At 48.8% G+C, this 27,975-nt stretch overlaps 1 protein-coding gene across 2 annotated transcripts in view; it reads left to right on the top strand.

Annotated features, from left to right (window-relative positions):
* The window catches only part of arrdc2 (arrestin domain containing 2), a 30,722-nt gene extending 3,009 nt beyond the window's left edge, over positions 1-27,713 (top strand). Inside the window, exons 1-8 of one of the 2 annotated variants that reach the window (XM_055658296.1) lie at positions 14,063-14,518; positions 19,528-19,597; positions 21,449-21,596; positions 22,617-22,719; positions 23,354-23,607; positions 25,232-25,394; positions 25,812-25,975; positions 27,363-27,713. In XM_055658296.1, coding sequence (XP_055514271.1) covers positions 14,260-14,518; positions 19,528-19,597; positions 21,449-21,596; positions 22,617-22,719; positions 23,354-23,607; positions 25,232-25,394; positions 25,812-25,975; positions 27,363-27,416 — 1,215 coding nt within the window. In that variant the 5' untranslated portion in view covers positions 14,063-14,259 and the 3' untranslated portion in view covers positions 27,417-27,713. Of the gene's footprint in view, positions 1-14,062; positions 14,519-19,527; positions 19,598-21,448; positions 21,597-22,616; positions 22,720-23,353; positions 23,608-25,231; positions 25,395-25,811; positions 25,976-27,362 lie in introns of those variants that run through there. The other variant, XM_055658297.1, reaches the window with a different exon arrangement.
* The last annotated feature ends 262 nt before the right edge of the window (positions 27,714-27,975 follow it).

The following is a 27,975-nucleotide window of genomic DNA, read 5'->3' as shown; positions in this document are numbered from 1 at the left end:
CCTTGATGATGCTGCTGGCCTTGCCGAGGCAGCGTGAGGTGTAGATGGAGTCAATGGAAGGGAGGTTGGTTTGTGTGTGTGATGGTCTGGGCTGCGTCCACTTCTGTACCTCTTGCCCAATGGGGGAGGAGAGAAGAATGATTAAAGGAATGGACTGATGAAAGTGGCTTTTGTTGAGGATTTTATTTAACCAAATATTTGTAGGACAGAGCAGGGTGGATATTAGCCCAGCCAGTGCTGTGGATTAAATGTTGGGAATCCGGGAAATACAGCATTGCCTCCAGCCTCGCAACCTGGAATCTGATCCCAGAGGCCACCGGGTAAGTCCAGCTTGGCCACATCTGGACAGGCTTGGACTGTGCGGGCAGGTGGGACTAGTGTAGCTGGGGCATGTTGGCCGGTGTGGGCAAGTTGGGCTAAAGAAGGGCCTGTTTCCACACGACCTGCGTCACCATTTCTGCTTGGACAAACCTCAGAAGCTTTATCTAATCAGCCATCCCTAACACTCGCACATATGCTAGACTGTCTCAGGGTGACGTGAATCAAACCGACCATCCTCCACTCCCTTGTAGATGCTTCATGACAGAGAGATCTCCACTCCCCACCCCCCCCCCCCCTCCTCCCCCCCCTCCTCCCCACCCTCCCCCCACCCCTCCCCCCCCCCCCCCCCACCCTCCTCCCCCCCACCCCTCCTCCACCCCCACCCCCCCCACCCCCCACCCCTCCTCCCCACCCACTCCACCCCTCCCCCCCACCCCTCTTCCCCACCCCTCCCCCACCCCTCCTCCCCACCCCTCCTCCCCACTCCACCCCCCTCCTCCCCCCCCTCCTCCCCACCTTGAGTCAGAGGGTGGTGAATCTGTGGAACTCTTTGCCACAGAGGCCTGTGGAGGCCACAAGTCAATGGATATTTTTACAGCAGAGATAGCTTGATTCTTGATCAGTGCGGGTGTCAGGGGTTATGGGGAGAGGGCAGGAGAATGGGGTTAGGAGGAGGTGATAGATCGGCCATGATTGAATGGTGGGGTAGACTTGATGGGCCGAATGGCCTAATTCTCCTCCTATCATTGATGACCTTATGATGTAAGGATAGTTTGTCACCACTCTCGTAAATGAACGTACATATAGACGTTGAGAATGCGGGAAGAGACTTTGCATTGTTCTTGGCTCGTGTATATTTTATTCTGAATAAAGTTTATTTTTGGAACGGTGATAATGTCCATCATGAATAGCATTAGCTGAGTAATGATATTTCTCTCAGGAGAATCCCTCTGCTCTTCGAAAACAGCGACTGCCATAATTTACAGTGACGTCGCAGGCAATATTTTTGTCAGCGTTACTTTTCCTTCCTAAGACCATTGTTTCTTTTAAATTACGTTTTTCTGTTGTACCTCAAGAAGATACAATTTTGAGATTTTCTGGACAGGGCTATTGGATAGGCAAGGAATGGAGGGATATGGCTCGAAGGGCCGAATGGCCTACTCCTGCACCTAATTTCTATGTTTCTATGTTTCTATCATGTTCGGCACTGACACTGTGGGCTGAAGGGCCTGTTCTTATGCTGTACTGTTCTATGTTTCATTAGAACCATACACTTGGGCGCAGAGTGCTGAAGCATCTATGGAGCTTAAGAAATAGGCAACGTTGCCTATTTCCAGAAGGGTTTCGGCTCGAAACGTTGCCTATTTCCTTCGCTCCATAGATGTTGCTGCACCATAACTCAGCGGGTCAGGCAGCATCTGTGGAGAACATGGATAGGTGACGTTTCACAGAGTGCTGGAGTAACTCAGCGGGTGCAGCAGCATCTATGGAGCTAAGGAAATAGGCAACGTTTCGGGTCGAAACCCTTCCGGGTTTCGGCCCGAAACGTTGCCTATTTCCAGAAGGGTTTCGGCCCGAAACGTTGCCTATTTCCTTCGCTCCATAGATGCTGCTGCACCATAACTCAGTGGGTCAGGCAGCATCTGTGGAGAACATGGATAGGTGACGTTTCACAGAGTGCTGGAGTAACTCAGTGGGTCAGGCAGCATCTGAGGAGAACATGGATAGGTGACGTTTCACAGAGTGCTGGAGTAACTCAGCGGGTCAGGCAGCATCTGTGGAGAACATGGATAGGTGACGTTTCACAGAGCAGACCAGCCTCACTAGAGAGAAGGAATGGGTGGCATTTCGGGTCGAGAACCTTCTTCAGACTGAGAGTCAGAGTCTGAAGATGAGTCTCGACCCGAAACGTCACCCATTCCTTCTCTCCAGAGATGCTGCCTGTCCCGCTGAGTTACTCCAGCATTTTGTGTCTAAAGTAGTGAAGAACTTGTTCAGGAGGATTTGGGTGATTCTGGGGGAGGGGAAACAGATGAGATTTGAGATACAACTAACTGCCAGAGGGTGAAGGTGTATTATTTTAACCACCCAAAGATCCATTTAAAAATGAAGGAACCCAGGCGAATGGCCTGCAGCGACAGGGAGACGTGACGAGGGGCGGTGACGGTGATGTAAAGAACATCATGGTGGCAACATCAACAGTATGTTCAGAACAGATTGTAATAGGGCCACGATACCAGGAACTTCTGATACAGTTTCTGCCCAGATAAACCACTCTGTTAATGACAAGTCACCACATGTTGGAGTCACAGATGAGATCTGTCAACGTATTTTGAAAAAAACAATCCAGTCCCACTAGTAATTAGCGTGCTGCAATTCCGCAGAATTGTCAAGATTGTTTAGTTGTCGTATGTCCCAGAACAAGGAGATTCTTGCTTGTAGCAGCAGTGTGTGTGTGTGTGTGTGTGTGTGTGTGTGTGTGTGTGTGTGTGTGTGTGTGTGTGTGTGTGTGTGTGTGTGTGTGTAGACACATACTCACATACATACATTTTATTAATATGTGTGTGTGTGTGTGCACTATTGTTGAACAGAGCAGTACAGCGCAGGAATGAGACGCACACACTCACTCTCACACTCACTCTCACACTCACACTCACTCTCACACTCACTCTCACTCACTCCCACACACTCACTCTCACACACACTCTCTCACTCTCACACTCACTCACACACTCTCACTCTCTCACACTCACTCTCACACACACTCACTCCCACTCTCACTCTCACACTCTCACTCACTCTCACTCACACACACTCTCACTCTCACACTCACTCTCACGCTCACTCACACTCTCTCTCACACACACTCTCACTCACACTCACACTCTCTCTCACTCTCTCTCACACTCACTCTCACTCTCACTCTCACACTCACTCTCACTCACACTCACACTCACACTCACTCTCTCTCTCACACTCACTCTCACTCACACTCACACGCTCTCTCTATGGAGTTCAGAGTTTATTTGGGGGTTGTAGTGTTTAACAGCCTGATGGCTGTGGGGAAGAAGCTGTTCCTGAACCTGGACGTTACAGTGTTCAGGCTCCTGTACCTTCTTCCCAGTGGCGGAGGGAACGAGGGCGTGACCAGGGTGGTGTGTGGGGGGGGGTCTCTGCCTCAGTGACCTCAGCATTGTCCGCCTCAGTATTGCAACTTATTGTCACGTGTACTGAGGTACAGTGAACCAGTCAGCGCTAACCAGTCAGCGGAAAGACAATACATGATTACAAAAGAGCTATTTACAGTGTACAGATACATGATAAGGGAATAACATTTCGTGCAAGGTAAAGCCAGCAAAGTCCGATCAGTCGGAAGAAGGGTCTCGACCCGAAACGTCACCCATTCCTTCTCTCCAGAGATGCTGGCTGTCCCGCTGAGTTACTCCAGCATTTTGTTCTACCATAGTCCGATCAAAGATAGTCCGAGGGTCTCCAATGAGGTAGATAGTAGTTCAGCGCTGCTCCCTGGTTGTGGTGGGATGATTCAGTTGTCTGATTCAAAAGCAGGTCAAAAGCAGCATCTGTGGAGAACATGGATAGGTGACGTTTCACAGAGTGCTGGAGTAACTCAGCGGGTCAGGCAGCATCTGTGGAGAACATGGATAGGTGACGTTTCACAGAGTGCTGGAGTAACTCAGCAGGTCAGGGCATCTGTGGAGAACAGGATAGGTGACGTTTCACAGAGTGCTGGAGTAACTCAGCGGGTGCAGCAGCATCTATAGAGGTAAGGAAATAGGCAACGTTTCGGGCCGAAACCCGGAATGGTTTTGGCCTGAAACGTTGCCTATTTCCATAAGGATTTCGGCCCCGAAACGTTGCCTATTTCCTTCGCTCCATAGATGCTGCTGCACCATAACTCAGCGGATCAGGCATCATCTGTGGAGAACATGGATAGGTGACGTTTCACAGAGTGCTGGAGTAACTCAGCGGGTCAGGCAGCATCTGTGGAGAACATGTATAGGTGACGTTTCACAGAGTGCTGGAGTAACTCAGCGGGCCAGGCAGCATCTGTGGAGAACATGGATAGGTGACGTTTCACAGAGTGCTGGAGTAACTCAGCGGGTCAGGCAGCATCTGTGGAGAACATGGATAGGTGACATTTCAGGTGGGAATCCTTTTTCAGTCATGTTTAGTGTGTATCTTTGGTATAAACCAGCATCTGCAGTTCCTTTTTATTAGTCAAGATTATTCTTGGTTCTTGGTCCTCCAAAATATTCCAAATGGAATTTAAACTGGAGGTTCTATTGTCATGTCCCAGAGCGAACAATGAAATTCTGACTTGTATTAACTGCCTTATTATTACATTACATGAGTCTGGAGCTTACGTTTGAAACACGATTGTTAAGTTTGCAAAACTCTCACTTCACCTCCATAACCAAGGAACCTTTCTTTCTAACCTTCCCCCATCCTCATTCCCTGACCAGTTTGACTGTCCTCTTGATTAAATGTTACTTAGTTTGCCCCGTGTCACCTTCCCCTCAATGATCCATTCTACAATTTCCTTGAGCTTTTTGTCCCCTTTGATCTCTCCTTTTCACTCCTTGCCCTTCCATCTCCCCTCTGACTCTGAGTCTGAAGTAGTGTCGCGACCCGAAAACAGATACAAAACGGTGGATTAAAGGGCCTGTCCCACTTACGTGATTTTTTCACCGACTTGCGGGCAACTTGCGTCAATAGTCGCAGCAGGTCCCCGAAAATGTTCAACACACGTTGGAAATCCAGTGGCGACCAGAACAAGGTACGGCTCTTTGGGCGACTACTCACCATTCGTACAGGCGTCACGTGTAGACATGTCGCGGGGTGAAGCCTGTACGATGGTGAGTAGTCGCCCAAAGAGTCGTACCTTGTTCTGGTCGCCGCTGGATTTCCAACGTGTGTTGAACATTTTCGGTGACCTGCTGCAACTATTGACGGGTGCTGGCAAGTTGCTGAAAAAATCACGTAAGTGAGACAGGCCCTTTAACTCAGCGGGTCTGACAGCATCTCTGGGGAGAAAGAATTGGATGATGTTTCAGGTCAGACGTCACCCATTCCTTCATTAAAACCTGTAAGACCTGTTCTCGGGGCTTGGACCTCTTGTGCAACTCCGAGTGTCTATTTAAAGCAGACAGGAAGAGAAATAACCAATCAAATGAAACGCAGTGAGTTAGTTGCTAGGCCTCACTCTGCGGTTGTAATTGTGACTTCCTTACAACCAAAGATCCTATAGCAAAGCTCTGCTATAGGATCCTTGCTTACAACTGAAGGTGGACCGGATGAATATCTATCGCCTGGTGCAAATCAGCAGGATTGCTTCAGTAGCCGAAAAATTAGTTTTAGTTTAGTTTTAGTTTTATTTTATTCATTCCGAACAAGTAAAGACATTAAAGACATTAATAGTAACAAAATCGAAAAACTCAGCGGGTGAGGCAGCATCTATGGAGGGAAGGAATAGGTGACGTTTCGGGTCGAGACCCTTTTCAGACTCCAGGAGGAGGCTTTAGATAAATGGGGGAGTCCAGAACCAGGGGTCACACACAGTTTAAGAATAAGGGGTCGGCCATTTAGGACAGAGACGAGGAAAAACGTTTTCACCCAGAGAGTTGTGAATCTGTGGAATTCTCTGCCACAGAATTCACTGGATGTTTTCAAGAGAGAGTTAGATTTAACGCTTTGGGCTAATGGAAATAAGGGGATATGGGGAAGAAAACAGGAACTGATTGTGGATGATCAGCCATGATAATATTGAATGGCGGTGCTGGCTCGAAGGGCCGAATGGCCTCCTCCTGCACCTATTGTCTATGTTTCTATGGATGGAGGCATGTGGGTGTAGGAGAGAGTCCGGGTCAAAACCTAGTGGTAGAACGGGAGGGCAGCAGGAATCACAGAGGGGGCGCAGCGAGAGAAGGTCTCTGCCGGAGAGGGGAAGATAGACTCTCCAAAGTAGGCCTTCCCTGACGAGTTTCTGCTGTGAAACAGTCAAAGTGTAGAAACAAGGAACTTCAAATGGTGGTTGACAAACAACAGGACAAAGCATGTCTAAAAGTTTAAGGTAAAGTCTGAAATGCTGAAGAAGGGTCTCGATCAGAAACGTCGCCTATTTCCTTCACTCCAGAAATGCTGCCAGTCCCGCTGAGTTACTCCAGCATTTTGTGCCTGTCTACAATTTGACTAGATTTTGGAGCACTTTTGCATGGAGCGTTTTACTGAAAGTTTGTTCATTTCCTGGAATCTGTGGGGATCTGACTGGGTTGGGAACTCCCATCTCAGTTAATGAGTTGAAAAACAACCCGTGGTTTCCAATCCAGGACAAGGCGGGGAGGGATGCCATTCAATTTATAACTGGGCTATTAAATACTATTAACCCATTAGGAATGAGAAAGAAAAATATCCCACGCTTCACTTTGCGTGGTGGGAATTCAGAACTGTCCCTGTGCAGTCGGGATGAAGGAAACTGTGGATTGACGGATGTTTAAGGATATGTACAGAATGGGTCAAGAACAATAGGAGGAAATGTAACCCATTGAGTGAACGCTGACTTTATGCAAAAACCCGTCTCTTTTCCCCAGATCTTGGAAGATCTTTGCTGTCATGCTCATTTCAGTTCAGTTTAGTTTATTGTCACAGTCAAAGTGTTTTGTTGCGTGCTAACCAGTCAGCGGAAAGACAATACATGGGGGGGGAAGAAAGGAAGAGGAGGAGCCCGAGGGCTGAGAGGGGGAGGAGACAGCAAGGGCTACCGGAAATTGGAGAAGTCAATGTTCATGCCACTAGGGTGCAGACTGCCCAAGGGGAATATGAGGTGCTGCTCCTCCAATTTCTGGTGTTGCTCACTCTGGCCATGGAGGAGGCCCAGGACAGAGAGGTTGGATTTGGAATGGGAGGGGGAGTTGAAGTGCTGAGCCACCGGGAGGTCAGGTTGGTTATTGCGGACCGAGCGGAGGTGTTGGGCGAAACGATCGCCAAGCCTGCGCTTAGTCTCACCGATGTAAACCAGCTGATACCTAGAGCAGCGGATGCAATGGATGAGGTTGGAGGAGGTGCAGGTGAACCTCTGTCGCACCTGGAACGACTGCTTGGGTCCTTGAATGGAGTCGAGGGGGGAGGTAAAGCGACAAGTGTAGCATCTCTTGCGGTTGCAAGGGAAAGTGCCCGGGGAGGGGGTGGGAAGGGAAGAAGAATTGACCAGGGAGTTACGGAGGGAGCGGTCTTTGCAGAAAGCAGACATGGGGAGGAGATGGGAAGATGTGGCAAGTGGTGGGGTCACGTTGGAGGTGGCAAAATATGATTACAATTGAGCCATTTGCAGCGTGTAGATACAGGATAATTAAATAACGTTTAGTTTAGCTTAGCTTAGAGATAGCGGAGTCAGGGGATATGGGGAGAAGGCAGGAATGGGGTACTGATTGGGGATGATCAGCCATGACCACATTGAATGGCGGTGCTGGCTCGAAGGGCCGAATGGCCTACTCCTGCACCTATTGTCTAGAAACAGACCCTTTGGTCCACCGGGTCCGCTCCGACCAGCGACCCCCACACACTAACACTATCCTACACACACACTAGGGACAATTTACATTATATCGAGCCCATTAACCTACAAATCTGCACGTTTTTGGAGTTTGGGAGGAAATCGGAAATCTCAGTGAAAACCCATGAGGTCGCGGGGAGAACGTGCAAACTCCGTACAGACAGCACCCGTGGTCGGGATCGAACCCAGGTCTCTGGCGCTGTGAGGCAGCAGCTGTCTCTGTCCTCACACCAATGGCACCCGTCCACCCCAGCTGACCGACACGGCACGGCAATGCTGAGTGGGAGACATGGTGAACGGATCCGGCAGCTCCGGGCGTTAGTGTCCATCGGAGTCGGTGTGTCGGCAATCCGCTCCAGAAACTGTGTGTAGAGGAAGGAACTGCAGGTGCTGCTTTACAAGTAAACCAACAAAATGCTGGAGTAACTCAGCAGGACGGGCAGCATCTCTGGAGAGAAGGAATAGGGTGATTTCACGAAAGGTCACTGGAGCGTAGATCCGCACCCACATGACCGAAAATCTCAAGTGGAGGACATGCTAGACATCCGGTACATGTTAGTGGATGGGAAAACACGCACTTTCACACCCGTTAAAAACATCGAAAACGGCCAGTGTTTGAGCTGCAATTTACTGTGCCAGTCGGGGTGACCGTGAGGCACAGCTTTTTGCAGTCCACCCGTTAAAAACTAAGGTAAATCAAGAGGGAAAAGGGCCAGCGGAAATGTTATGGACATTTGCTGTGGAGATTTAAAGTCCAAAATATCGGGGGTTACCGTGAGGCACAGCTACCTAAGATTTACTTTTTTCCTTTAAAAAGATAGCAAACTAAGGTAAATTTTGGAGGGAGCTGAAATGTGCCAATCCAGCGGAAGTGAACAGCGGACATTTGCCGTGGAGATTTAAAGATCCAAAATATTGGGAATTATCGAGTTTGCTCGCTGCATTCCATCAAAAGTAAGGCATTGTTGACTTTTTTTATCTTTATTGATGAAATGCAGCGAGCAAACGCGATAATTCCCGATATTTCGGTGTGAAAGTGCGTGTTTTCCCATTCACTAACATGTACCGGATGTATAGCATGTCCTCCACTTGAGAATTTTCGGTCACGTGGGTGCGGATCTACGCTCCAGTGACCTTTCGTGAAATCACCCTATAGGTGACGTTTCAGGTCGAGACCCTTCTTCATAGCTGGTCATAGCTAGATAGAGGTCTTAGGGAATCAAGGGATATGTGGAGATAGCAGGAACTGATTGTGGATGATCAGCCATGATCACAGTGAATGGCGGTGCTAGCTCGAAGGGCCGAGTGGCCTCCTCCTGCACCTATTGTCTATTGTCTAAATACAGATCACAACCAGAGCTCACTGGTAGAAGGCAAATTTGAGATGGGCAATGAATGAATGCTGTTTTGATCAACAATGCCTTGATCCAAAAGTGGATACGTTTTAAAATAAAGCACGTGAATTCCCAAACCAATGAACTAAACCTCTTGGCCTAGAGGGAATTTCCTATAATTCCATGAGCACATCATGCATGAAAACTTTTCACTGCAAAAGGAGGTTGCTTCTTTGTTTGCAACTGGTTTCTAAATAAATTGAAACCGAAAGAAAATATGTTATTAAAAAAAAACACGATCTTGCTGGGACTTGGGATTAAAAAAAAACTAGCACATTCTGTGCAGGAGTTCGGTGTGTGGTGTGTGTGTACAAAAGATCATCAAACACCATTGAAGGTAGATAAAAATGCTGGAGAAACTCGGAGGGTGAGGCAGCATCTATGGAGCGAAGGAATAGGTCTATTTTCTTCGCTCCATAGATGCTGCTGCACCCGCTGAGTTTCTCCAGCATTTTTATCTACCTTCGATTTTTCCAGCATCTACAGTTCCTTCTTAAATAAACACAATTTAAATCTCTGTCGATCGAGGGGGGGGGGGGGGGGCTGATATGAAAATTTCGTCTTACTTACACTCGTTGAAAATATGTTTACACTCGACAAGGATTGCTTGCAAACTCTTGGTGTAGAAAAATACTTTGTGTTTCACTGAAAGACACTGGGTATAAAATGGATGTTAAATGATCCTTTGTGTAGAAAAATAATGTTTGTGACTCTGCAAATATTGTATTAGAATTAAAGTGGGGGATAAAATGGATGCTAAACTGTCCTTTGTGCAGGAAGAAACAACTTTGTGTGTGTGTGTGTGTTTCACTGCGAATAATTGCATTTGAAATGCACAGGGGATAAATACAGTGGACATTAAACCGCCTGTGCTATGAAACGTTTTCTTAAAAAAATAGAGAAGGCCAGGTTTGAAATTTGGGACGGCGTGCAGAGAACATTAGTGGTGCAATAAAAAGTTCAGTTGAATTCGGCCGCAGCAAATGTGTTGAAAAGAAAGTTGTTGCGTTTGGCAACTCCCCCCCCCCACACCCCAATAGTTCTGGACTTTCCCTCAGTTGTTTGTTCCCAGGGCTCGATGTTTTCTGTGGGTGTGTGTGTGGGGTGTGTGTGTGTCTCTGGGTGTGTGTGTGTGTGTGTGTGTGTGTGTGTGTGTGTGTGTGTGTGTGTGTGTGGGGGTCTGTGTGTGTGTGTGTGTGTGTGTGTAGGGGGAGGGTGTGTGTGTGTGTGTGAGTCTCTGTGTGTGTGTGTGTGGGGGTCTGTATGTGTGTGTGTGGGGTGCGGGGGTCTGTGTCTGTGTGTAGGGGTGTGTGTAGGGGGGGGGTCTGTGTGTGTGTCTGTGGGGGGGGGGGTCTGTGTGTGTGGGGGGGGGGGGGGGTGTATGTGTGTGTGTGTGTGTGTGGTGTGTGTGTGTGTGGGGGGGGGTCTGTGTCTGTGTGGGGGGTCTGTATGGGTGTGTGTATGTGTGTGTGTGGGGGGGGGTGGGTGTGTGTGTGGGGGGGGGGGGGGGTCTGTCTGTGTGTGGGGGGGGGGGGGGGGGGGGTAATAATGCCGGCTGGATTCTCTCCTGTGCTGTGTTTATTCCCACCAAGTTCCTCTATAATCTTTGTTTCCCACTGTGCTGGAGCTTGCACCTCCGATGCGAGGCCACCAGGCGGTGCCAGCGCTCTGAGCAGATGAATAAACTAGCCAAGAATATAAAGGACAGTGAAAGTTTCTTTAGGTTTGTTAAGAGACAAAGATTAGTAAAGACAAATGTGGGTCCCTTGAAGGCAGAAACAGGTGAACACGTACTTTGGTTCTGTCTTCACAAAGGAAGACACAAACAATCTCCCAGATGTACAAGTGGCCAGAGGATCTAGGGAGACAGAGGAATGAAAGAAATTCACATTAGGCAGGAAATGGTGTTGGGTGGACTGATGGGACTGAAGGCTGATAAATCCCCAGGGCCTGTTGATCTGCATCCCATGGTACTCAAGGAGGTGGCTCGAGATATTGTGGATTCATTGGTGATCATTTTCCAATATTCTATAGATTCAGGATCAGTTCCTGTGTATTGGAGGGTTGCTAAGGTTAATTCCCAAGGGAGAAAACAGGGAATTATAGACCAGTTAGCCTGACATCGGTGATGGGGAAGATGCTCATTTGGATAGCAGTAAAAGGATCGGTCTGAGTCAGCATGGATTTATGATGGGGAAATCCTGCTTGACTAATCTTCTGGAATTATTTTGAGGATGTGACAAGTAAAATGGATAGCCAGTGGATGTAGTGTACCTGGACTTCCAGAAAGCCTTTGATAAGGTCCCGCACAGGAGATTAGTGGGCAAAATTAGAGCACATGGTATTGGGGGTAGGGTATTGACATTTGCAGATAACACAAAGCTGGGTGGCAGTGTGAACTGCGAAGAGGATGCTCGGAGGATGCAGAGTGACTTGAACAGGTTGAGTGAGTGGGCAAATGCAAGGCAGATGCAGTATAATGTAGATAAATGTGAGGTTATCCTCTTTGGCGGCAAGAACAAGGAGGCAGATTATTATCTCAATGGTGTCGGATTAGGAAAAAGGGAAATGCAACAAGACCTGGGTGTCCTTGTACACCAGTCACTGAAAGTAAACATGCAGGTACACCAGACAGTGAAGAAATCTAATGGCATATTGGACTTCATAACGATGATTTGAGTATAGGAGTAAAGAGGTCCTTCTGCAGTTGTACAGAGCCCCGGTGAGACCACAACTGGAGTATTGTGTGCAGTTTTGGTCCCCTAATTTGAGGAAGGACATCCTTGCTATTGAGGCAGTGCAGCGTAGGTTCACCAGGTTAATCCCCGGGATGGGGGGACTGTCATATGAGGAAAGACTGGGCTTGTATTCACTGGAATTTAAAACGATGAGAGGGGGATCTTATAGAAACGTATACAAATTATAAAAGGACTGGACAAGCTAGATGCAGGAAAAATGTTCCCAATGTTGGACGAGTCCAGAACCAGGGGCCACACAGTCTAAGAATAAAGGGGAGGCCATTTAAAACTGAGATGAGAAAAAACGGTTTCACCTAGAGAGTTGTGAATTTATGGAATTCCCTGCCACAGAGGGCAGTGGAGGCCGATTCACTGGGTGAATTGAAATGAGAGTTAGAAAGAGCTCAGGTCTGCTGCAACTCTCAGCTCTTTTAAATCTAGACTGAAGACTTTTCTGTTTGCTGCTGCCTTTCAGTAAACAATACAATTTATTAATTACCTATACTGCACTGTAACCTCTACTCCTGGTTTGATTCTATTAATTTTGTAATTATTTTATCTGAATAATCTAATAATCGTTTTGCATCTAAATGTCATTTTATATGTGTTTCTTTCCAATGCTTTTAATGTTTGCTGTAAAGCACTTTGAATTACCTTGTTGTTTAAAGCTGCTATACAAATAAACTTGCCTCGCCTTGCCTAGGGGCTAGCGGGAGAAGGGGATATGGGGAGAAGGCAGGAACGGGGTACTGATTGGCCCCACGTCCCCCTCCCTTTTCATCTGTGCATTAATTGCCTCATATTGTGTTTTGAATTGAATTCTGTCTTTACTTTGTGTACTAGTCATGTCTCTACTATTTATTTAATTCCCCTTACATGTTTTTCCTCTACCTGCTAAATTTTTGTACGGTGTCCTTGAGACTCTTGAAAGGCGCCCATAAATAAAATTTGTTCAAGAAGGAATTGCAGATGCTGGAAGATCGAAGTCAAGTCAAGTTTATTTGTCACATACACATACGAGATGTGCAGTGAAATGAAAGTGGCAATGCTCGCGGACTTTTGTACAAAAGACAAACAACAAAACAACCAAACAAATTATAAACACAATCATAACACATATTCTTTTACATAAATAAATAATGGAAGGAAAAACGTTCAGTAGAGTTAGTCCCTGGTGAGATAGGCGTTTACAGTCCGAATTGCCTCTGGGAAGAAACTCCTTCTCAACCTCTCCGTTCTCACCGCATGGCAATGGAGGCGTTTGCCTGACCGTAGCAGCTGGAACAGTCCGTTGCAGGGGTGGAAGGGGTCTCCCATGATTTTGTTTGCTCTGGAGTTGCACCTCCTGTTGTATAGTTCCTGCAGGGGGGCGAGTGAAGTTCCCATAGTGCGTTCGTGCCAAATGCACTACTCAGGAATAGCTGCTTCCCGAGCTGCTTCCCGAGAATTATATCTACCATGAATTCAAATCCACACATTCACTGACTACACCGCCCAACACGGACTTCCATCTGTATATATGTATATATGTATGTAGCACCGTAGAATTTGTGCACCTATTCCCCCCCCCCCATCTCCCTTCTGTTTTGTTTTCTGTTTCTTGTTTTTTGTGTAAAATTGTATGTATGCACTGAGTACGAGCAGCTTTCAGTTTCACTGTACATGTATAGTGACAATAAATGGCATATCTATCTATATCTATATCTATCTCTGCAGACAAAAATGCTGGAGAAACTCAGCGGGTGCAGCAGCATCTGTGGAGCACAAAAATACTGGAGAAATAATAAATAAAATGTATTATTATTATTATTATTGTGGATGATCAGCCGTGGAGGGGGGGAGGCTGGCTCGAAGGGCCGAGTGGCCGCCTCCTCCCTCTTGTATCCATTGTCTGTGACTTGTAACAAAGTATCTTTGAGCAACAACAGGCTGGGTGGGGAGGCCGCGCGTGCGCACTGACGCTTGTTTTTCTCAGCCCGGGACCGGCCTGTCAATCACGGCCCCGGCCCCGCCCCCCCGGGCGGTATTTAAAGGGACACGGACCCGCAGGGCGAGCAGAGTTCCTGCCACTCTCGGCCGTCGAGCGTTCGAGACCCCGTCTCCCCCAGAAGCTCAGGGCGCAGAGAGAGTGTGAAAAGAAAGAAAGAGTGGATAAAAGAGAGAGAGGGAGGAAAAGAGAGAGGGAGAGGGAGAAATAAAGGGGAAATAGACAGACTTAGTGGGGAACAAACTCCGAATGAAGACTTTCTCATTGATGTTCGACAACCCCGACCCCGGCTCGGTGCCCGTGTACAGCACTGGCGATGAGGTGTCGGGCAAAGTGTTGCTGGAGGTGTCCCGGCCCATGAAGGTCCAGTCCATCAAGCTGCACACCGAGGGCATCGCCAAAGTCCACTGGACCGAGTCGCGGAGTGCCGGCTCCAGCACGGCTTACACCCAGAATTACAGCGATGAAGTGGAGTACTACAACGAGAGGGTGAACCTCATGGAGGCAGGTCAGCAAACTCACCGAGTCCAGGGTTCATTTTGCAGAGAGGGGCTTGGAGGAGACGTGTTGCATGCATGTGAAGGGGGAGAGAGAGAGAGACCCTTCACATGCAGAGTCCGTACATGCATGCAACACGTCGAGGGGCCTCTGGTGAAGGAGGGAGGAAGGGGGAGAGGGGGGCGGTGTTAAAGGTGAACGCTCTTTAACTGCACGAATTTCACTTGCAAACTTGCCCGGGCAGCAAAACAAAAACAGAGGTTACACAAAAAAGCTGGAGAAACTCAGCGGGTGCAGCAACATCTATGGGGCGAAGGAAATAGGCAACGTTTCGGGCCGAAACCCGGAAGGGTTTCGGCCCGAAACGTTGCCTATTTCCTTCGCCCCATAGATGCTGCTGCACCCGCTGAGTTTCTCCAGCTTTTTTGTGTAACTTTCGATTCTCCAGCATCTGCAGTTCCCTCTTAAACACAAAAACAAAAACAGAATCGTCCTGCGCGTTGCTGCTTCATCCACAATGTGTTTACCGCAAGACACACTGACAAGCCGCTCATTTTTGTAGATTAGCTGTTTGCTACTGATGTTCTGTGCATTAATCCAGTGACCTTGCTTTTCGTTTGGAAGCGAGTGTCTGCGTGAAGTATCAGCCCGAGTTGTATTGTTGTCTGAGCTCTGTAACACGGTCCGACTGAGCTGTGAGTGAGAATAAGGCGGCGTTTGCTGTTCTTTGTCTGGAGAACGGGTTACTGCTGTTTCCTCGTTCATTCTGAGCTCCCTTCTATGTTAAACTTCCAAACACGGTGTACCTGCTGCTGTTTCAGCACACATCTGTAAGCACTATTTTCCCTGCTTCAGGCAGCTTGCATCCATTAGTGATGTTTCTGAGTCTCTCCCATCCCTCCCTCCGCCCTATCCAAGTTTATATCAAGTGCAGGTCTATTGCCCCTGTTTAATTAGCTCGGCACCTAACCATGACGGAGGGCAGGGAATGATGGGCCTGTCCCACTTAGGCGACTCTTTGGGCGACAAATTTTGATGGAATTCACCTGTTGCCCCCAAAAAATCGTCTAAGTGGGACAAGCCCACGAGAGTTAACAGTTTGGAAGCATTTTTAAAACTGCAAAACTCCACTCAGCTAATGTTTTGTATTCTGATAAAAGACTGATTCATCTGAAGTGCAGATAAACGTTTGAAAGGAGAGAATTGGCAGGATCATGGGGAGATGGTGGAGGAGTGGGGTTGATATTGCAAGGAGCCAGTATTGACTCAATGGGCCGAATGGTCTGCATCCATTTGTTGAAGAGTGGATCCTATTTCTCCAGTGGCGACTCTGGGGTACAAATCGGGTGTGTGGAAACAAAGAACTGCAGACAGACACAAAGTGCTGGAGTAACTCATCAGGACAGGCAGCATCTGTGGAGTGAAGGAATAGGTGACGTTTCGGGTTGAGAAACTCAGAAGGTGAGGCAGCATCTGTGGAGTGAAGGAATAGGTGACGTTTCGGGTTGAGAAACTCAGCGGGCGAGGCAGCATCTGTGGAGCGAAGGAATAGGTGACGTTTCGGGTCGAGACCCGAAAGGGTCTCGACCCGAAACATCACCTATTCCTTCGCTCCACAGATGCTGCCTCACCCGCTGAGTTTCTCCAGCATTTTTGTCTAGCTATGAACGATAGATCGAATGAAACAGCAGCTGCAGGAACGTGTGTTGTTTATTTGGAGTTCTTGTTTGAGACAAAGGGCTTGGTGGTAGATGCAAAGTCCGGGAGAGAAACACACACACAGAAAATACGGGCTGAGACTAAACTTCTGTCCCTTTCTGCGTCGTAAAGGATTTTGTGGCCGCTGATGGCAACATTAATATAGGGTTTCATGTCTTGCTGTTGTTTGTGTTGTCTCTGCATTCTCGCCATCTATAATGAAGTCATTGTGCAAGATTGCTCGAGAGGCCGATGTGCTGCCCTGACTGCTCTCTGAATTAAAGAACTTGCTTGCGAGACTTCTTCCCAGGGTCTCCCAGCCGAGTAGAATCTGATTCACTCGGTGTATGTACATGGTGTGGTGACCTTGTGGCCCAAGATTGGTGAGAGGGTACAGTTTCTTGGTGAATTCAGTGGCAAGTTAAAGGGCACGTCTCTTCCTGCCAGAGATGGCTGTTATTTTGATTTGTGCAGTACTGATTGTGTCGACATTACTGGTGGGGGGGAGGAGGGAGAGTGGAGAGTGGAACAGTTGCTTCTAACACACAGGACTTCAACTCCGTCTGAATTTTATAAAGGGCATGTGGGTTTGGCTAAAAACCACCCTGTTTGTAGTTTGTTTGTTTGTCTTTTTGCACAAAATCCGCCAGCATTTGCCACTTTTCATTTCACTGCACATCTCGTGACGAATAAACTTGACACGACTTGTATATAAGATGACCCCTGCAAGAAACCATTTTTGATTCTGGAGCAATTTTCACTTCCCTTTCAGGACATTCAAAAACAGTTTAACGCAACTTTTAAAAATAAATTGTGATGTGGGCAAGGTGGCACATGACAAAATCTCTCTGTCTCATCGAAAAACCAACATCTCTGGAGCAGTGGGGCCCAGCAGAATTGGAGTAACCACACCTCACATTTTGCTTGTGTGGTTTGTACCCCAGTGGTGTGAATATTGACTTCTCTAACTTCAAGTAACCCCTCTCTCTCTCTCTAACCCTCCTCCATTCTAGTTCTCCGACCAGTCTGACTGTCCCTGGATACATTTTTATCTCTGATTGCTTCGTTGTCACCTTCTACTTGCTAACAATGATCCACCCTACATGTTCCTTGACCGCCATCTCTTTTGATGACTCCTTTTCACATCTTGCCCTTCCTTATCTCCACATCTCCCTCTCCACTGAGTCCACAAGAATGGCCTCGACCCGAAACGTCACCCATTCCTTCGCTCCAGAGATGCTCCAGCATGTTGTGTCTATCTCCCGTGCAGTATTTTTTCATTGGGAATGCGCTTGAGTTTTCTGTTGGAACCCACAATCTTATCATCTCAAAGGAAAGACCCTGGCAGTTTGATCTTTTCTTCGAGCAGAAATCTGCGAGTCCCGAGATCTAAAATGATGGAAATGACACATCATAGCGGGAAGGAACTGCAGATGCCGGTTTAAACTGAAGATAGCCACAAAAAGCTGGAGTAACTCAGCGGGACAGGCAGCATCTCTGGAGAGAAGGGATGGGACCCATTAGTACGTTCTCCCCGTGATCTGTGCGTGTGTTTTCTCTGGGTCCCTTTCCACATTCCGCAGACGTACTGGTTTGTAGGTTAATTAACTGTATTAAGTTGTAAAGTGTTCCCTTGTGTGTAGGATAGTGATAGTGTACGAGGTGAGTGCTGGTCGGCATGGACACTGTGGGCCTCACTGTATCTTTAAAGTCTAAAGTCAAGTCTCCATTGTAAAGTCTAATCGCCATAGACTTATTCATGGATAGGATAGATTTAGTTTAGTTTAGAGATACAGCGCGGAAACATGCCTCTTCGGCCCACACTGACCAGCGATTCTCACACTCTAGAACACTATCCTACACACACCAGGGGTAACTCACTATTTTATCGACGCCAATTAACCTAGAAACCTGCACGTCTTTGGGATGTGGGAGGAAACCGGAACATCCGGAGAAAACCCAGGTAGGTCAAGAGGAGAACGTGCAAACTCCGTACAGACAGCACCCGTGGTCAGGATCAAACCCCTGTCTCTGGCGTTGGATGGCAGCAACTCTACCGCTGCGCCACCGTGACGTTCATATACCAAGTTGTACATAGAGACTTTTGGAGCGATACATGTATATGCATTACTTGCAGGCAGATAAAGAGTTGGTCTTGGCATTATGTTGGGCGCACACGCACACACGCACACACACACACACACACACACACACACACACACACACACACACACACACACACACACACACGTCCTCGGTGACTGCCAATCACCACCCCCCCCCCCCCCCCCCCCCCCCCCCCCGGACACTTATTATTTTTTATTCAAACCATTTGTTATGTCGCTCTTCCAGGGAGATGCTAAATGCATTTCGTTGTCTCTGTACTGTACACTGACAATGACAATTAAAATTGAATCTGAATCACACACACACACACACACACACACACACACACACACACACACACACACACACACACACACACACACACACACACACACACACTGTGGGCTGAAGGGCCTTACCTTGCGCTGTTCTGTTCTCCCATCTAATGTTTATCTAAATGATGCTCCTGAGACCAAGGCCACTCGGTTATTTTGGAGCCACTGGAGCAGAGGTCGCTTGGCACAACCTGCCCGGCCTTGTGTGGTCCGCTGACTTTATTTAGCGCTGTTTGGCTTCCCGCCCCAACCTTTGCACCCTGTAGAATGAAGGTGGTTAGCCTTCTGGAACGTTCCATCAGAGCTGACACATCCAGACAGTCCTAAGGTCACCAACTTGCCAGCTTAAAAAAAATATTGTCCCATTTGCCAGCAGGGGGCTTGAAATTTCAGGAACCTTACTACCCAGGTTGAGGTGTAGACAGAAATGCTGGAGAAACTCAGCGGGTGAGGCAGCATCTATGGAGCAAAGGAAATAGGCGACGTTTCGGGTCGAGACTCTTGGTTTCGGGTCGAGACCCTAGGAGAATGGAGTAGACTCGATGGGCCGAATGGCCTAATTCTGCTCCTATAACTTTTGGACCGCAGCCTAGATTATGATCACGGCACGTACTGAGGTTTGTACTCGTAAGGGGGAGAGTGTTGTCGATATGATTCTGTCCTTATGATGTGGTTTGTGAGAAGAGTGATGGTTGGGGTTTTGTGGACTTGATGCTTGTGATGATATCCGGTGGCGTACTATCTTTAATATCATGACCTATTTCCTCAGCTAACTCCACTTGTTTGAGTCGATGTTTGTTGACTGGGTTCTCAACACCCAGAACAATGACAGAGGGTTGAACCAGACATTGTTTTGAAAGTCTTCTCTCTTATGTTACAGATGACGGAAATATCACAGTTCTTCAGGCTGGGCGCTATGAGTTCCCTTTTAGATTCCAGCTGCCAGAAGAGTGAGTATTCTAACGTTTTCTTCGCATGCGCCTCTAGATCACTACTTGTGAATTTGTAGCTACCTTCCCTCCTGTATCTCAGTACTGGGTTCCAGCTAATGCAACCAATTAATCTGGGATCGAGCTGCAAACTCCAAAGCTGCATAAGATGGAAAAAAAATAAGGGAGAGGGAGTCTGTACGGAGTTTGTACCTTTTCTCCCCGTGACCTGCGTGGGTTTTCTCCTGGTGCTCCGGTTTCCTCCCACACTCCAAAGACGTGCGGGATTGTAGGTTAATTGATTAATCTATTCTGATTGTGGATAATCAGCCATGATCACATATACACATTTAAAATTTAAACTTAATTAACCAGCATCTGAGATATATATATACATATACATATACATATACATACATATATATACATATATACATATACATCTCAGATGCTGGTTAATTAAGTTTAAATTTTGAGCCTCGTTGGAAGAATGGAGAAGAATGGAAGAATGGACAACAAAGAACGAGGTCTAGGTGGGTGGGGTGAAGGGAGTAGACAGCAAAGTATTGGGTATAGACAGACACAAAAGCTGGAGTAACTCAGAGGGACAGGCAGCATCTCTGGAGAGAAGGAATGGGTGACGTTTCGGGTCGAGACCCTTCCTCAGACTGTACTGGTTGTCATCAAAGATCCTATAGCGGAGCAAGATAGACCACTCCTGCTAAATGCAATGGGCTGACGTGTAGTACGCAACGGAGCGGAACGTGGGCCTTTTTTTCATCCATTTCCGTAACCGGACCCGACCCGACCCGCAGTGTAATCAACGTTGCGGGGGAACAGTTTGTGTTAATAAATTAAAATTCTGAAAATGAGGGGAAGATTTTTCCCAAATAACTTTTATTTTTACGAGGATGTTTCCGTCTCTGCGCTAGTATCTTTGCTCCGCTACGGGATCTTTGGTGCGGAGACGGAAGCCGGTTACGGAAATGGGACCAAAAATGACCCACGAATCTGCCCACGACCGCACTATGTCTTTTTCTTGCTCCCTGTAGGATCTTTGATCGTCATATTGGTAAAATGAAAGTTGTGTAAACATAGAAACAGAGACAATAGGTGCAGGAGTAGAGGCCATTCGGCCCTTCGAGCCTGCACCGCCATTCAATATGATCATGGCTGATCATCCAACTCAGTATCCTGTATCTGCCTTCTCTCCATACCCCCTGATCCCCTTAGCCACAAGGGCCACATCTAACTCCCTCTTAAATATAGCCAATGAACTGTGGCCTCAACTACCTTTTTTGTGGCAGAGAATTCCACAGATTCACCACTCTCTGTGTGAAAAATGATTTTCTCACCTCGGTCCTAAAAGACTTCCCTCTTATCCTTAAACTGTGACCCCTAGTTCTGGACTTCCCCAACATCGGGAACAATCTTCCTGCATCAAGCCTGTCCAACCCCTTAAGAATTTTGTAAGTTTCTATAAGATCCCCCCTTAATCTTCTAAATTCAAGCCAAGTCTATCCAGTCTATTCTTCATATGAAAGTCCTGCCATCCCAGGAATCAGTCTGGTGAACCTTCTCTGTACTCCTTCTATGGCAAGAATGTCTTTCCTCAGATTAGGAGACCAAAACTGTACGCAATACTCCAGGTGTGGTCTCACCAAGACCCTGTACAACTGCAGTAGAGCCTCCCTGCTCCTGTACTCAAATATAGAGGTGGTGGCCATTGGAAGAGATGTTCCCCCTCAGTTAAAGTTTTAACCACAGGAGCCATAGTTGCACTGGGAAACATTTAAATGAATGATCCTACAAGTCGGGAAAGGATGAAAGATTGTTTTTGACACGTGGTCTTGTGTCTTTCCCGCAATGCAGGAACCTGGTGACGTCGTTTGAAGGCAAGCACGGCAGCGTGCGGTACTGGGTCAAGGCCAAGCTTCACCGGCCTTGGGCCACGGTGAAGAAAATCAAGCGCGAATTCACCGTGATTGAACCCATCGATATCAACACGCCCTCGTTGCTGGTGAGAAACGCAGAGACCACAGTCAACATGTTCGTGTACAAAGGCCCTCCGTCTGAAGAGGGGTGGGGGTGGGTGAAGCTCGGGGTAGAGGCACTTCTTCTGTCCATCCACTGCCCATCCGGTCTGAAGAAGGGTCTCGACCCGAAACGTCACCTACCCATGTTCTCCAGAGATGTTTGAGAAGGAACTGCAGATGCTGGTTTACACCCACGCCAGACACAAAACTGCTGGAGAAACTCAGCGGGTGAGGCAGCATCTATGGAACGAAGGAATAGGTGACGTTTCGGGTCGAGACCCTTCCGGAAACTCAGCGGGTGAGGCAGCATCTATGGAGCGAAGGGAAAGGTGACATCGCCTATTTCCTTGGCTCCATAGATGCTGCCTCACCCGCTGAGTTTCTCCAACATATATCTGTCTACCTTCGATTTACCAGCATCTGCAGTTCCTTCGTAAACGCCCATCCAGTGAGACACTGTGAGACGTTGCGATCATCAGCTCTGAGCTTCCTCATCAAAGGGAGTGCAGGTTGATTAGAATGAAGCAGAGAACTGGGGTCCCTCCGGGTTCCCTGACGTGCAGGTTTGTAGGATAGTTGCCTCTGTAGATTCCCCCCTGATGTATACAAAATATCGGATCGTGCAGAAGTGTGATTGGCGGTCAGCATCAACTCAGTGGGCCGAGTGGCCTCTTTCCATTTAGTTATCTCCAAACTAAACTTAACAAAAGACTTAATGAACAAACAAGGGACTGCAGATGCTGGTTTATAGTCACGACTGCCACAGAATGCTGGATTAACCCAGCGGGACAGGCAGCATCTCCGGAGGAAAAGGATGGGTGATGTTGGGACCTTTCTTCCCGAAAACATCACCCAACCTTTTTCTTCAGAGATGCTGCCTGACCCGCTGTGTTACTCCAGCACTTTGTGTCTGTCTTTGGTCTTGAGTGGTTTAATGTACGTGTGAGAATGGGCTGTTCTCTCTCTCTGACACTCACAATGATCCCCCCCCTTCATCCTGCTAGGCTCCACAAGCTGGGACAAAGGAGAAGTTGGCCCATGTGTGGTACTGCAACCTCGGCCACCTGTCTCTGACTGCAAAGATTGACCGGAAAGGATACACACCAGGTAAGAGGATTATCTTCCGTAGTCGGGGGTTTATGGGGAGAAGGCAGGAGAGAATGAGGTTAAAAGGGTTAGCCGTGGGAGTAGACCTGATGGGCCGAATGGCCTACCTGTGCTCCTATCACTTGTGAAATTAGGTGCAGGAGTAGGCCATTCAGCCCTTTGAGCCTGCACCGCCATTCAATATGATCACGGCTGATCATCCAACTCAGTATCCCGTACCTGCCTTCTCTCCATACCCTCTGATCCCCTTAGCCACAAGGGCCACATCTAACTCCCTCTTAAATAGTTGAGGCCACACAGTTCATTGGCTATATTCAAGAGGGAGTTAGATGTGGCCCTTGTGGCTAAGGGGATCAGGGGGTATGGAGAGAAGGCAGGTACGGGATACTGAGTTGGATGATCAGCCATGATCATATTGAATGGCCGAATGGCCTACTCCTGCACCTATTGTCTATATTTCTATGTAACTAAACTAAACTAAAGTTTAGGGAACAGGGGGTATGGAGAGAAGGCGGGAACAGGATACTGAGTTGGATGATCAGCCTCTACTCATGCACCTAATTTCTATGTTTCTATGTGAGTGGGTGGCCCTTTGGGTCGTGACGTACATTAACCCCTCGCTCTCTGGCCACAGGCGAGGTGATCCCGATCTTCGCCGAAGTGGACAATTGTTGCTCGCGCACGGTCACGCCCAAGGCGGCCATCATCCAGATGCAGACGTTCAGCGCCCGCGGCACGACCAAGCAGAAGAAGTCGGTGGTGGCCACGCTGCACGGCGAGGGGGTGGCCCCGCGCAAAAGGGGCACGTGGCACGGCCGTCCGCTCAAGATCCCGCCCGTCTCGCCCACTCTCAAGTGCCGGGTGATCAGCGTGGACTACGCCCTGCGGGTATGTCTAGACTAACGTCCCAGGGTCGACCCGGGCATCAGCGCGTGGGGTGGGGGGGGAACGGAGGCGCAGAATGACCGCAGCGCAGGTCACCGAGTGAGACCGCTTCGGCCCAACTTGCCCACGCCGGCCAACATGTCCCACCTGCCTGCGTTTGGACAATATCCCTCTACACCTGTCCTAGTCACATACCTGTTCAAGAAGGAACTGCAGATGCTGGAAAATCGCAGGTAGACAAAATTTCTGGAGAAACTCAGCGGGTGCAGCAGCATCTATGGAGCGAAGGAAATAGGCAACGTTTCGGGCCGAAACCCGGAAGGGTTTCGGCCCGAAACGTTGCCTATTTCCTTCAGTGTTTCGGCCCGAAACGTTGCCTATTTCCTTCAGGGTTTCGGCCCAAAACGTTGCCTATTTCCTTCAGGGTTTCGGCCCGAAACGTTGCCTATTTCCTTCAGGGTTTCGGCCCGAAACGTCGCCTATTTCCTTCAGGGTTTCGGCCCGAAACGTCGCCTATTTCCTTCAGGGTTTCGGTCCGAAACGTTGCCTATTTCCTTCGCTCCATAGATGCTGCTGCACCCGCTGAGTTTCTCCAGCAATTTTGTCTACCTAGTCACACACCTGTCTTATTTGATTTTTAAATATTGCAATAGTCCCTGCCTCAACTACCTCCTCTGGTCCTCGATTCCCCTACTCCGGGCAAGAGACTCTGTGTGCATCTGCTCGATCTATTCCTCTCACGATTTTGCACACCTCTATAAGATCGCCCCTCATCCTCCTGCGCTCCAAGGATCAGAGTCCCAGCCTGCTCAGCCTCTCCCTGTAGCTCACACCCTCTAACCCAGACAACATCCTCTGTACCTGTTTCAAGTTGACAAGACGATACACTAAATGCGGCCTCACCAACGTCTTGTACAACTGCAACGTGACCCCCCTCCCAAACCTCTCCATTTAAGAAAGAACTGCTGGAAAAATCGAAGGTAGACAAAAATGCTGGAGAAACTCAGCAGGTCAGGCAGCATCTATGGAGCGAAGGAATAGGTGATGTTTCGGGTCGAGACCCTTCTGGGTCAGGCAGCATCTATGGAGCGAAGGAATAGGTGATGTTTTGGGTCGAGACCCTTACGAGTGCGGCAGCATCTATGGAGCGAAGGAATAGGTGACGTTTCGAGTCGAGACCCTTCCGGGTCTCGACCCGAAACGTCGCCTATTCCTTCGCTCCATAGATGCTGCCACACCCCATGAGTTTCTCCAGCAATTTTGTCTACCTTCAATTTTTCCAGCAGTTCTTTCTTAAATGGAGAGGTTTGGGAGGGGGGTCACGTTGCAGTTGTACAAGACGTTGGTGAGGCTGCATTTAGTGTATCGTGTTGTCAACTTGAAACACAACTTTGTCTGTGCTCAATACTCTGACTGATGAAGGCCAACGTGCCAAGTGGGTTTTTGACCACCTGCTACTCGACCATCAAGAAGCGATGTCCCAGCACGCCCAGATCCCCCTGTCCTCCAGCACTCCCCCAGGGTCCTGCCACTCACAGCCCATGTTAGACTTTGGGGTCGGTCTGTAGAGAACGTTGGCTTGAGGCTTTGTTTTAACGGGACATTTCGACCTTTTGACCCGCGCCAGATTTACGTTGAGATCCCGGGATCATCCAAGTTATCGTTGGAGCTGCCTCTGGTCATCGGCACCATCCCGCTACATCCGTTCGGCAGCCGCTCGTCCAGCGTTGGAAGCCAGTACAGCATGGACATAGACTGGCTACGTCTCACGCTCCCGGAGAGACCAGAACGTGAGTCCCTCGCCCTCTCCCCACCCCCGTTGGATGGCACGTTGGCTCAGTGGTCGAGTTGCTGCCTTGCATCGTCAGACACCCGGGTCCCATCCTACACAGTGCTGTCATTGTACATTCTCACACGTGGGTTTGCTCCGGGTGCTCCGGTTTCCTCCCATGTAGGTTAATTGGCTTTGTCACAGAAAAAATGGTAAAGTTGTCCCTAGTGTGTGTAGGATAGGGCTAGTATACGGGGTGATTGCGGATTCAGTGGGCCGAAGGGCCTGCGTCCGTGCTGTAACCTTAAAGTAAATTAAATATGGTCCAACCTCTTGTCGGGGGGGGGGCGGCTAAATGTGTTATTGTAAAGGTGTTAAATCCCCACACCTTGCCCGCCCTTCCCGTTTATCCTGACATGGTCGCTTCCCCTTGCAGCTCCCCCTGACTACCTGGAGGTGGTTTCTGAGGAAGAGGCCAGCCAGTCGGACCAACGCCTGTCTGTTCCCGAGAGCCTGGAGGAGCACGGAGGAATGTTGGAGCATCCGTTCTTTGTCTACGTGCAGGAGTTCAGGAACCGCCCGCCGCCCATTTACTCTGAGGTGAGTCGCGCCTGGTCCTCGCAACCGCGCACACGTCGCAAGCGGTCTGTTGGGCGTGCGTTCATATGTCATAGCAGCGGAATTAGGCCATTCGGCCCATCCAGTCTATTCCGTCATTCAATCGTGGCTGATCTATCTCTCCTCCCAACCCCATCCTCCTGCCTTCTCCCCCTAACCTCTGACACCCGCACTAATCAAGAATCTATCTATCTCTGCCTTAAAAAAAATATCCACTGACTTGGCCTTCACAGCCATCTGTGGTAATGTGTTCCACAGATTCACCACCCTCTGACTAAGGAAATTCCTCCTCATCTCCTTCCTAAGAGAACGTCCTTTCATTCTGAGGCTGTGACCTCTGGTCCTAGACTCTCCCACGAGTGGACACATCCTCTCCACATCCAGTCCACTGACTGAGGAAGGTCAATGATTCTCCCTGAATCCCAGCCGTCTGATAATGAAAGCCTCGCTAGTGGGACTGTGTCGTCATTGATCGAATCGCTTCTCAATCTTGGTGTTCTAACGGAGCGGCCCCTTGGTCTTCTCTGCCCAGTTGAAGAGTGTCTGGGAGTTCTGCCTTTCCAATGTCACTATCGTGCTGGTGATCTAGATTGTCCCGAGGCGATCTCCCTTGTTTCGGCCTCAAATTCCCTCTGACGTTACTGTAGCAAATCTTAGAAAACAACTCCAGAGGACACCCTCGGTCGGGGCAAGAGTTAAGCAATATCTCGTTCCCCGACAATCCGAATGACAATGAAACACACTTGCATCTTGTTCATGAATCATCCCGCCATTACCCATACACAATGAAGAGTTCACTCTAAAATATTGTTGCCTTGATATCAAATGGAAATCCAGGACCATCCAGTGGTCTGGGTGTAGACAAAAATGCTGGAGAAACTCAGTCTGAGGAGCCAGTTCTTCTGTCCACCACCCATCCGGTCTGAAGAAGGGTCCCGACCCGAAACGTCACCTACCCATGTTTTCCAGAGATGTTTAAGAATGAACTGCAGACACAAGCCAGACACAAAATTGCTGCAGAAACTCAGCGGGTGAGGCAGCGTCTATGGAGCGAAGGAATGGGCGACGATTTTGGGTTGAGATGCTGCCTCACCCGCTGAGTTTCTCCAGCATTTTTGTCTACCTTCGATTTTTTTTCCAGCATCTGCAGTTCATTCTTAAACTGCTCCTGCCGTGGTTTAACCAAGCTATTGTAAGGTCAACACCAGTGTCTTTTGTTTAAAGCAACATTGGTGTGCTTAGCTTGCTGTTTACAGTGAGCTCACCAACCTGCATTGCTGCTTGTGGTCAGTGCACACCCTGTTGTGAATTGCTACTCTGTCGAGACTCGGGCATGGTCACTCATCTTGCTGTGCTCTTCCTCCCCCAGATTGATCCCCACCCCCAGAGATCGGAGATGCGTCGGAGATGTATGACCTGCTGAAGACTTCTCTGCGTGACTTTGGGCAGGAAAATAATAGAAACCAAGCAGAAGCGAGATTTAAAACGCACCTTCAAAGCCTCTGCCGCTGCCGGCACCTCGAGTGGACACGAGAGGTCGCTGTCTGAAGGTGAATGGGGGCAGCTTCGGGAAGGGAGGAGAGCGTGGCCTTCTGACTGCTGGATGCTCCACGTGCCTGATTCTGGATCACCTTTGCCTCTCGCTGCGCTGTTTGTCATCTACTGTCGGTGTTGCGCTCGGCTGAGCTTGGCGTCTGGCGGAGTGGTCCCGTACCACGAGGGGGTGGGGAGGGGAGGAGGGTTTTGGGGGGTGGGGGGGAGGAGGGGGGAATGGGTGGAGGTCGGAGTTGGCCATTCGTAGATCTGAAGCCGGCAAGCCCGCTGCCCTGGCCACTCTTGGGTCACCCATCTTTACCAGCAGGGAGCTGGCGCTTGGCCAGCCTTGCAAAGGTGGGGTGGAGGGCTCTCAGGGAGCATGGGGGAGTGGGCCGAAGGGAAGTCTGTCTACCTGGGGCAGCTGGGCACCTACCACCATGAAGCTG

The sequence above is a fragment of the Leucoraja erinacea genome, chromosome 29 (genome assembly GCF_028641065.1).
Source record: "Leucoraja erinacea ecotype New England chromosome 29, Leri_hhj_1, whole genome shotgun sequence".
NCBI classification, from domain to species: Eukaryota; Metazoa; Chordata; class Chondrichthyes; order Rajiformes; family Rajidae; genus Leucoraja; species Leucoraja erinaceus.
This window is presented reverse-complemented; position numbering and strand designations above follow the sequence as displayed.